We start from the raw sequence: 11,539 nt of genomic DNA, 5'->3' as shown, positions 1-11,539 counted from the left end.
ACTTCCCCTTACCTGCTGAGAAGTACATGCCTCATTGGAAGTTGCATCTGCTTTTCAGAAGGCCTTACAGAGCAAAGAAAGGATATGAATTGAAGTTAATTATTTGGATAGTGGCTGCCTTCAGCTATTTGTGAGCAGTTCTGGACACAGGCAATAAGTACCAGTATGTATTTGAATTTAACGCAGAAGGGAAAGTAGTATTTACATTCCACTCTAGGAATAGAGCTTCTAGTCCAGTATAAGAATGTAACCTCTACTCCAGAATACCTGAAACTTAAGCACACATCTGAGAAAAACATTTATTGATCAATGCAGAAAATGCTATTTATAGTGTTTGACATTATTAATCCAGTGATTTCAGTTTGAAATAATATACAATTAATTAGTACAGAATGCTGCCAGGCTTTTTCCCCTCCCCTGACAGCACAGTCTTATTTAGAAGTTTTTGTCTCTGATGGGTTTTCCCCAGTGTCCAGGGTCTTCAGCAACCTGAAAAGGCCAGCAGCTTCTCGGATCCGGCTGAACTCAATGCAGAATGCTTGCACTTCTATAAACAAGTCCTGTACATTGATAATTTTGTTTCTGATCAAAGACTGAAGAAAGACACACACAAGACGTACCAGGCGGTTCTGAAACAGAAGAGATGGTTTCACAATTCTCATACATGTTTGCACATAGTGCAGTGTGTTGGCCCTCAGCACTGCACCAGCCCCTGCAGGGGAAATTTAGGTACAGCAGTCCTCTTGTTCCAAAGCTTTGAACGTGCTGCTCATGCTCTTCTACCTCTCCTATTACTACTGTATTTAAAAGTGGACTCACTCCTCTGCTTTACAGTACTGTACTTACAGATACAGGTGCCTTCAAGATTAGCCCCCTGAACAAATGATCGCATTCACTTATACACTGCATTTCATTTTGTTATTATGCAACCTTATATACAGAGTCCTAAGGGATGAAAGCCTAAGATGTGTTGTCATGACTGGGGCCATTGCAAAACATTTTGTTTCAGTTGCTGTGAGACCTCGTGCAGGATTAACGAAAGTGACATCCCCCAGGTCTTAAACTAACAAGTGGTTGTTCTCAGTGCCTCTCCAGATTACAGCCATAGCAGCAAAGTCTCCTGTCATCTAAAACCACATTGTCCTCATATCCCATTTACCTTGGGTCTCTGCAACTTAAGGATATAGGAGAGCTACAGAAGGCACTAAAAGAAATCAGAAAGCTTAAAGGAATGCAATGGCTGCTTTGCATGAGCCTAATGAGGCTGCAGTCCTTCAGTCTGAAGGGAAGAAGGCTGAGGGAGGAATTGGTTAAGACTCACCAAGCCTGGCATGAACTAAGCATGGAATTGTTTTTTACTAAAAACATATCCAGGAAAACAAGACTTACTGGGCACTTGGTGAAATGAATGGGAGCAAGTTTGGGATAGAAGGAATACCTCGTGCAGCGTGCAGACAACAGCTGCAAGGGGGATAAAGATTTGTGAAGCAGCTACAGCTTGCATACTGGAACCAAGGAAGAAAGATGGATTTGGGAAGCAGAGAATGTGGCATTATAAGGGCAGAAAAGAGTCTTTGATATGTGCAAGCTGTTGTAGGTCAGTAATAGGCAGAACTGAGAGGTGAGGCTTCTACATGAGTAACATTACCTCAAAAGGTATGGAACTGATGCACATATGTCAGAGAAAAAAAAGCCTTAAAGCTCAAAACTAAGCAGAAATTAACCGTTCAATGCTTAGGAATAAATAAGGACAGAATAACTTATAATGCTATCTCTCTAAGCATGTATCTATCTGTCTAAGAATGTATTACACAGAGCAAGATACAGGATCTTTTTTCCTAACCAAAGATCTCTCTTTGGTTAGGTAGAGCACTCACCTGCATGTATTTGTCTTTAATCTGTTCACAAGTGGAGATACAGTTGGAGATGTAAAGATGAATAAATTCAGGAGGGAGATCAACTGCAGTAGTCAGCCTGTTCAAATGAAAGATATCAAATACTTTATGAAGCCATAAATTCAATGGTTCCATTGCAGAACAGAGTTAGACCTGTGATATTAATTTATTGCTGATCATGTTTCTTTTTTTAAATCCAACACAGTACAGAAGCTGAGTTAAATTTGGGCTCCAGTGTATTTGACTCACACAAACATTTGCTATAAATTACAGAAGTGAATCAATATAATTTCAGTCCTCCATACTGCCTGAGTAATAAGATTCTTCATATAGTTTGGCTTATCCATGTTGGGACTTCAGTGAATCCAGGCATTCCTTCCTGAAGAATACAACCAGTGTAACTGTTTTATGCATCTAAAGACCAGTTTCCTTTTTTCTTTCAAATCTAAATTTTTTCCTATGGTAGCTCTACTATGGAAAAAGCCAGCAAGCCTGGCCAGTTGTGCAGCTATCCTAGACAGGAATAAGAACTGTTTTCTTACCGCTGTTTTTCCCTGTTGTAATGATAACCCCCACCAACAGGGGTCTAACTTGCTTAATTCTGCACCAGTAAGGTGGCATATGGGATTCTTTTGTCAAATGATAGTCGAGGTGTTATTCAACTGCAAAGTGACTGATGAATAAGGCTGAATTTCACAGTTCACATTCAGTAATCACTGCAGAAATGGAAGAATGCAGAAAAGCTACACTCTTCTAGATTGCTGAGATTAAATGGGAAGACTCAGGCAGCTCAAGTGCTAGCATTTTGTTCAGAAGAAGGGTTTTATCTATGTGCAGGAGTCACTTCCAAAGAAGGCAGAGCATAAAGCAGGATGGCTATTTGACAGTGACACTTTCTGTTCACTTATTGTGAACAAAGAATGCAAGTTCTGTTTAAGCAAACATCTCTGTGGCAGTAATTTTTTGCAAATGCTTCTCACAGTAACTGCCCTCTGTCCTACCACAACCTGCATCTTCCACACCACTATACCTTAAGGGTCACAACTGGCATTTCCAGATGTCCCAATAAAACACAACCGTTGTCAGAGTTGAAAAAGAAGACAAAGTAGAGGTGAGATTGATTCTTAGATACGTAAGTTTAATCTGGATCAAAACAAGAGCTTTTTTTCCCTTTAACTAATGGCACCAACAAGAAACTGCACGAAAAGCAAATAAAGCCTTTATGAAAGAAACAGACAATGCAGCAGTCACAGACAGCTACAAATCCACAGCACTGCGTTCCTCTGCAGGATTAGTTAAAGCACATTAAGCCCTACTCTTAAAGGAGTATTTAAAGCAAAACAGCTGAGAAATTGAGACGGAAAAGAATTTGATGCTCTTCTCCTTTACTGATGATTTCTTCAGCTCCTGCTATTTCTGTTACCTGTGGTGTTCCTTGGAGCACATCTAACTACAGCCTGCAGCCAGCTTCACAATCACTTAACTGCTCAGTAGATTGTATCTTTATTTGACAAACTTCAGGAAACTTTCTTAGATCTGAGGTGGTACTCACCGATTGACAACTTCCATTGAATGTAAAGACATGTCCATGTTGACCAAGACAGAAAAATACTCTGTTATCTGACTGGACTGCATCAGTTTGAGCAGCATTTCGATGGCTACTAAAGGATTGTTTTCAACGAGGTCTGGCAGTTTGGCAGGAGTGAGACCAATATGGTAAACAAGCTTGGGGTCCTTTTCCAGTTCTCCAAGGAGCTGTAAAGGGGAAAAGGAAGTCTGAATTATTTTCTTCTTAATTATTCAGATTGTGGCTTGAAGTAACAGCTATAATACATCTAAACTAGAGGAGAATTATAAATCTACAGATGTCTCTATTGAAATAAATTGCAGGTATATTTCTTTAACACTTCCACTTAGAAACAACTGTGCCAATGAACTGGATGATCTCTGAGGTGCCTTCCAACCTAAGCCACTCTATGATTCTACGATAAGAAAACCTTTACCAAGGCATTTAGTAGTATTTGATCAGAGGGCCATGAAGGAAAAAATAAATTCCTTCTTTACTTTTCTGTCCAGTGGAAAAAAACAAACAAAGCTCAATTTAAAGTTCATTGTTGTCAGAAAGAGTCCTGTATGCCACACATTCTACAGTGCTAGCATAATGAATATCTCAAATCCCACTGAAATGAAGGGGCTAATATTACCAAATTGAGCAAAGATTCAGTGTTGGCATTTCTGAATTAATTTCTTAACAAAAGCTTCCACAGAAGCATAAACAAATTAGTTATCAAAAGATTTCACACAGAAAAATATCAGTGCCACTCACTTACTGATCAGTTTTAACTACATCCAGTCAATGCTGTGAAGTTTAAAGACTTACCTTGTTCGTACACACCCTAACCAAAAGCACTGGGTTTTGAGAACTTAGATTACTTGGTGTTTACCAAGTCATTTCAGAAATCTGAAATGGAAAAACTTGGCTAATTTACATTGGAAACACATAAGTTTAACAGCCTGTTGGATAATCAATTCAAGCAGAAAATTGCACAATACTTACCTGTGTTTGCTGTGGGGAAGTCAAAGGACTTTTAAAAGCTTTTGCCATAATTCTTTTTATCTCAACTCCAGTGCTGTTTTTAACACACATTGACTTGTCCCACTGAATTGTGTGGTCTGGTTCTATTGGATTTAACCACGCCAATTCATCCTCACATATGTGGAGTGGAGGTGGTGGACGAATAAACTCTGGCCGAAAGTGACCTAAAAAAAGACAACAATGTGAAACGTTTGTTTTAAACTTCCAGCTTTGTTTTATTTCAGTACAAGGATATCTCTAAGGTCCTCAAGTTTTTCAGCTATAACAACACTGGGAAGCGTGTTACAGTCTTATTTTCCTCCCAGACAAGTATTTATTCCTTATTTTTAGTGATGCTGTTACACCAGCATGTTTTTCCTCTTGAGTCGGATCACTACGTTACTGCTTCTGCCACTGAGGAATGTTTTTTTTCCCTGCCACACTACCTTATTCTTTGAGGTGTTACAGTCAGCACAGATCTTAGTGCAAGGGGCTACGAGTGGAGGAGCATCAGGTAACACAGGTAACAGATTGAGACAGACCCCAGATTTTGAAAAGCCTGGAAACGTGAACATGATGGAGACTGATCTGGAGACAGTTTAATACAGTTCTGCATTGCTTCATTCATCTTCATTCCCATTTCATACCCTGAAAATATTTTTGAATCATACTACGCTTCATCTGGAGATGAATAACAACATGGCCACATCGTGAGTTAAACAAAAAGATGTGAAAACATACATACTTTCTATAGGAGGCTTTGGTCCACTCACTAATGCTTCAGTGATCTGGGAGGCAACAGAGCTGTCAAAACCAGAGTTGGAAGAATCTGGGTCAGGATCGCTGAGGATGCTGGGGAAGCTGGCCTTGCTCTGCGTTGGCAACTCAGACTGACGCTCTGCAAGAAGGTCAGTTCAGAATGTTAAAGTGTGAAATTGAAAGAGAGATGCCAGAATGCTAGAAGTTAAGCAAGAGTTTTTTAGCTGATTAAACAAACAAACAAAAAAACCGTAACAACATGAAATTCAGTACAGTATCTGCTAGTATTCAGAATGCCAGCTGACAGAAGAAAGCCAGCGGCACGCAGCAAGAATAAGAACGTAGAAATGAATCTCAGACAGTTTTGACTTTAAAAAGTTAAGTAACTGCTTTTAGTATCAGACTGCATCACATTGGTACATTCACATGATAGTCCTGAAAGAGTTCACATAACTCTATCTAACTTTGCAGTCATTTCTCAGAGCAGCAAAGAGAGAAATCTGCAGATACATTTACTTTCTGTAATGATAACGGTCCAACAAAAACCCAACAACATGCACGAAAGCCAAGAGCCCACCACACAATGCCACCTTATGTTCCTTCCCTCGCCCTCCCAAAGAGGATATTAAGTAGCAGATTAAGTCCCAAGTAATCTGAAGTCCAAATTTGCTGGTCCCACACGAAATCAACACCACTTCTTATCCGGATGATTGTAGTGCCCTCAGCTGCAGTACATTGTCCTTATCTCCTTTAAGCAGAGTACGCTTTCTGTTGGAAATTCCAGCTTGTGAGTTCTATCATTTAGCTCCTGGAGGGATCAGCTGGGTTAACATAAGTTCTCTGAGAGGAAAACAAGGCAACATAGGGAGTCCTTCATTCTTGTCATCTATAGTCCAGAACTTACACCTATCAGTATAGGTATAAAGTCACTGGTTGGTTTGTATCCCCTCAAATCCACTTATCTCAAATGACAAAAAGTTTAAGTAAAAGATTAAGATTTCAGTGATTTTTTTAAGCCTAAATGAGCCCTTTACTTGGGCTCATTTACATTGGGGTTGGCATTCTAACTTTCACTGCTTCAAAAAAATCACAATAGAATCATAGAATCACCAAGATCAGAAAAGACATCCAAGACCATCCAGTCCAACTGTTCACCTACCACCACTATTGCCCACTAAACCATGTCCCTCAGTACAGCATCTAAATGTTCCCAAACACCTCCAGGAATGGTGACCCCATCACTGCCCTGGGCAGCCCAGAGTAAGCAGAAGGAAAAGAAGAGTGTTAGTTAGAACACAGTTGTATTTCAGAAGAGAACAGCAACTTGAATACATTCAAATTGAAGAAAACAATTCGTCTGAACGCAATCACTTACGATGGTTTATCAGGCTCTCTTTTCCTTTTAACAGATAGCAAGAAGCTTTCTTTGATTTTTAGCAGGAAGATCTACAATGCATTTATCACAAGCCCAAATGCCAGTACAGGCCAATTACCCTTACATCACATGGAAGTTAGCACACAAACACTTCTGAGGACTTCACTAGAATTCAGGTCCCTGCAGCAAGCAGAAGGTGACAACTTTTGATACAGTAATATACCATCAAGTTATAAGGATAGATCAAGGATTGAAAGAATATTCTGTGGACTGAAGAGAGAACAGAACAAAGCAAGTTTTAATACTGATTCCCAAGATGCTCTATTCCAACAGCTGATGTTCAGCCAAAAAGCCTACAAGAAGAGTTGTCACAGTGAATCATAGAATCACAGAATGGCCTGGGTTGAAAAGGACCACAAAGATCATCCAGTTTCAACCCCCTGCTGTGTGCAGGGTCACCAACCACCAGAACAGGCTGCCCAGAGCCACATCCAGCCTGGCCTTGAATGCCTCCAGGGACAGGGCATCCACAGCCTCCTTGGGCAACCTGTTCCTGTGTGTCACCAACTGAAGTTCAGAAGCCAAGTACTCTATTCCGCAGGTATATTCTAAAGCAAGTCAATCATTCTGCTCTAAAAAGCCCTGAATTCATGTCAGGGGCCACAATTTTAGAAGGCCCACAGCTGTTCTGTGAAATAAGTGGGAAAACAATGCAATACAACACCCCAAACACCTGTTTAAGCACCATGACACAAAGTATTTACACACTGTGAATAGCTTGGCTTCATCCTCCTTACATAAGGGACATACACTGTCAGCTTCTGAAGAAGTGACAGACCTTCTGAAACGCTGCACACAGACAGTTGAGAAGCATCACAATACTAACAGAGATACAACAGCAGCTGTCTCTTAAGAAAGCTTATAGAAGGTATTTATTCTAGGGAGCTACAGTTACAAGACGGAGAAAGCAGTCTCGAAAATACAGACAGAACGTACAGAAGAACCAGAATGGTTTGTTTCCCCTCTTTGCAGATATGCTTGGATATTCTATTTGCAGTTCCCAAAGATCCTGCTGTCTGGAGACAGCAGCTGAGAACAGCGTAGCAGAGTGTAAAAGTCAGTGACAAGTGCTACATAAAAACGACAGCACCAAACTATGACTGCAGGACAGAAAGAGTAATGCCTGTCCTCACAGAGAGAAAGTACAGTGTTCACAGAAGTGAGATGATCAGTTTTGAAGTAGTTCCATTTGTAAGTGCCTAGGAAATAAACTTATTTTTATTCTTCTTTAAATAAACTGCTCGAGTTGGCAACTTGTTCCAATGAATATTTTCCATTTCAGATTAGCTCCAGATGCAACCTGTTGCTCCACACGATCAGAACAATCATATCCTTCCTCCTTTCCTCCTGCCCAAGAATGAGCACTGAGTTCCTTTCTTATAGCCTACTACAGGCAGGCCACTTCCCACCGGTGAGCTAACGGCAAAATCTGACCACAGAAAACTGAAGATGCAATTGGAACAGCCTGTTTGCCAGGTGCTGCTGTACTGCTGCACAGCAATTACCTCATGTTCTCTCATACCAAAACCACAGCAAATGAAAAAAACGGATAATGATGCACACAAAAAGCAAACAAAACTTTAGGTGAAAGTCTTCCTATACTTGCAAATCGGTCTTATTTGTAAGGCAGTAACATATCGAAGTAGGATAAAGCAGCCGTGCCACAACTACACGTTTAGTTTCTCTATGCTTGAAGACATTACAGCTTAGCCTAACTTCTTCCACATGCACAGACAGGAGCGCCTCAAAGTCAAACGGCAGTTAACGTTTCCATTCGCAACGATGCCGAAGCTCCTCCTTACCCGCCAAGGCCAGCTGAAGCCCGCTTATATCCACCGACTGGGCCATGTTTCCAACGTCCATCGCTGCAATCTGGCGCGGGGTCTTCTTGAACAGCTCTCTGGGGGGGGCCAGCATCAGCTGCGAGAGGAAGAACTTTTCGGGCGGGGTTATGGGCGGCAAGAAGCCTGCGGGGAGAGAAAGGAGAAGCGAGCCTTGATTCCTGAGGCAATCGCTACCCGGCGGGGTCCTCGAGGGTGGAGAAAACGTATGGTAAAAATAACGCCAACGACAAACGGCGGCGCAAACGGAGAAACCCGCGCCAACGCCATCACAGCCCGTAACGCCCCGCTCTGCCCCCGAGCCCAGCCGCCCGGCACCTGAGAGCGGGGTGCGCTCCGCCTCGTCACCGCCTCGCTCGGGAGCAGGGTTGAGCAGGTGGGCGAAAACGGCGGCGAAGGGGTTGGCGGCGAGGGGCTCGGTGCGGTACATCTCCCACAGCAGGTAGAGGGCGGTGAGGCGCTGCGCCGGGCTGGGTAGCAGGTCGGGCTGCTGCAGCAGCAAGACGAGCACGGAGCCCAGGCGGAAGTGCTCGGCCTTGCCGAAGTAGTGGTGGAAGGCGCTGGAGAGGCCCTCGAAGGTGCTGCCGCCCGCCTCCTCCGACACGATGCCCAGCAGGCTCGTCAGCTCCTTCGGCGACAGGCTCATCCTGCCGCCCGCCGCTCCGCCGCCGCCGCCCGCCGCGCCGCCGGCCTCGCCGCCCGCCTCAGCCGGGCTGCTCCCGCCCCCGGGCATCCGCCCCTGCCCGCCTCACGGCGCCCGGCCCGACCCCGCCGCTGCCCGCCACTGGAAGGCCGCGCGCTGTCGCGCCGGCCGCGCTTTACGGCGCGGCCGTAAGGCGGCGCGGTCGTTGAGGAGCCGTGAGGACGGCCTGCCCCGGCGCGGGAGCGCTGCGATCCGCCCGCCGTGCTCGGGCCCGCGGCGATGTCTCGCGAGACGGGATTGGCCCCATCCGCTCGGGGGCGGGAGAAAGCAGGGGATTGGCAGGCACCGCGCAATCCCATTGGACTGGGCCTGGCGGGGCGGGGTGGGGCCGGAGCGCGGAGACCGTCGGGGCCGGTAGGAGGAACGCGGCAGTGCCGGTGCGGCATCGTGCGGCTTAGGGAGGGTGGTCGTTCAGTGGAGGGGCGTCGTCGCTTCCAGGGCGATAAATCAGCTGTGGAAGGTTGAGAGGAAGGGAGGAACAGCTTGGGGCTCTGCCCACAGCCCTGGACATTCTGTTCCCTCTGGCGCAGACCCTTTCCCTCACCCCCAGCTGCCCCTCCCCTGACAGCTCCATGCCGTTCCCTCGGGCCCTGTCCCACCTGCCACCGTACATGAAACTGAGACTGCGGTACATATTGAGGAAGAAGGACTTGGAAGGTCCCGAGAACAGACGCTGCTTTTGTGGTCTGATTCTTCTAGAAGCAGTGACTGCGTTCCCTCAGATGAGCACCCCCAGTTGCACGGCCCAGAAGACCTTGGCTTTCCAGTGAGCCATTCATGGTGTCAGAATGGAATTTTGTTTGTGAAGTAATATAAATTGAAGGGTAATGGTAACAAATAAGACGGAAAACAAGATCTGAGAGGTGCAAAGTCTTCACGTACATAGAATCTTAGAATGGTTTGACTTGGAAGGGACCCTAAAGATAATCCAGCCCCACTTCCTACCAGGGCAGGGCTGCCCCCACCAGCTAAGCTGCCCAGGGCCCCATCCAAACTGGCCTTGAGCGCCTCCAGGGATGGGGCACCACAGCTTCTCTGGGCAGCTGTGCCAGTGCCTCACTGCCTTCTGAGTGAAGAATTTCTTCTTACTGTCTAACCTAAATATCCCCTCTTTTAGTTTAACACAATTCCCCCTTGTTCTGTTACTATCAGACCATGTGAAAAGTTGGTCCCCCTCCTGCTTGTAAGCTCCTTTCAAGTTCTGGAAGACTGCAATGAGGTCTCCATGGAGCCTTCTCCAAGCCCAAATCCCTCAGCCTGTCTCAATTGGAGAGGTGTTCCTGCCCTTTATCATCTTGGCACTTCCTCTGGACCTGCTTCAGCAGCTCTACATTCTTGTGCTGGGAGACGAAGACTTGGATATAATATTCCAGATGAGGCCTCATAAGCACAAAACAGAAGGGGACAGTCACCTTCCTCTCCCTACTGGCTACCTCTCTTTTGATGCAGCCCAGGATACTGTTGGCTTTCTGGGCTGCAAGCACGCACTGCTGGCTCATGCCCAGTGACTGCTTTGGGAAAAACAAGCAAAAGCAACCAACAACAACAACTGCCCCTCTTGCCCCCCCAGAAAGAAAAAAAAAAATCAAAACAAAAATAACAAGATCTATAGACATGTAAGGGATAATCTAAAAGCATTCTTGTTGGAGTAGCTACTCACTGAGTAGATCACACTGAGAGGTCTGCTTGTGGTGTGAAGCGTAGCTAGAATAGTAAAGCAAATGGAAGAGGATGCCATTGAGCTTGCTGCCATGACCAGCTTGTACTAGGAAAAAGAAGAGTGAGTCCTTGGGATTTTGCAATGTGCTAACAGCTGCAGCAAGAACTTAAGTTTTAAGTTTTAGGAGGAAGATAAAAGAATTGCAAATTGCTGAGGAAATAATCTTTGGAGGTGTGAAGAAGAGCTGGCTGGAGAACTTGGGAAAGCATGGGTATATACAAAGGCTTTCTACCCTTACTTGCAACACATACAGAGCAGTCAAAAATCTCTTCAGTCAAAAAAGGTGAAAACTGAGTAGTTTAGAGAGGAAGGTGCTGTGGGAAAGTAACATTCTTTATAGGTCAAATAGATCTCTGGCAAAATAGGCAGAAGGATGAACTTTGGCAGCTGCCTTGAATTCTCGGTCTTTGGGAAGACATTTTGGGTAACAGTGATTGAGAACATGCCAAATTGGCCAACTCCTATCTTCCCTTCTGTTTCGCTGAGCTGCAGAGAAACTGTTGTAGTTCTTTGTTCCTGTCAGAGAGGTTTGTTTTTCTGGGTCTGAAGAACTGTTGCAATACATCGAGAAGGTGAAACCATGTCAGTGGTCTGCAGGGTGGAAAAGGCTC

At 44.7% G+C, this 11,539-nt stretch overlaps 1 protein-coding gene across 1 annotated transcript; it reads right to left on the bottom strand.

The window, feature by feature from the left end:
- Positions 1-285: 285 nt before the first annotated feature.
- On the bottom strand, positions 286-9,409 carry CNOT11 (CCR4-NOT transcription complex subunit 11). Its single transcript, XM_048945991.1, has 7 exons — positions 8,824-9,409; positions 8,467-8,631; positions 5,216-5,368; positions 4,453-4,655; positions 3,448-3,650; positions 1,878-1,974; positions 286-629 (listed from the first exon to the last, which is right to left on the bottom strand). Exons 1-7 carry the CDS (start codon positions 9,236-9,238, stop codon positions 432-434), a joined length of 1,434 nt encoding a protein of 477 aa, XP_048801948.1. The 5' UTR covers positions 9,239-9,409; the 3' UTR covers positions 286-431.
- Positions 9,410-11,539: the final 2,130 nt, after the last annotated feature.

The sequence above is a fragment of the Lagopus muta genome, chromosome 1, assembly GCF_023343835.1.
Source record: "Lagopus muta isolate bLagMut1 chromosome 1, bLagMut1 primary, whole genome shotgun sequence".
NCBI classification, from domain to species: domain Eukaryota; kingdom Metazoa; phylum Chordata; class Aves; order Galliformes; family Phasianidae; genus Lagopus; species Lagopus muta.
This window is presented reverse-complemented; position numbering and strand designations above follow the sequence as displayed.

Bases quoted from the DNA above. Each gene is read 5' to 3' on its own strand.
- CNOT11 (XM_048945991.1), bottom strand. From the start codon at position 9,238: ATGCCCGGGGGCGGGAGCAGCCCGGCTGAGGCGGGCGGCGAGGCCGGC. The intron at 1,975-3,447 runs GTGAGTACCACC...TCATTTGAACAG, and splicing joins TCAATGGAAGTTGTCAATCG to GCTGACTACTGCAGTTGATC. The intron at 630-1,877 runs GTGAGTGCTCTA...CTTCTGTTTCAG, and splicing joins TTAAAGACAAATACATGCAG to AACCGCCTGGTACGTCTTGT.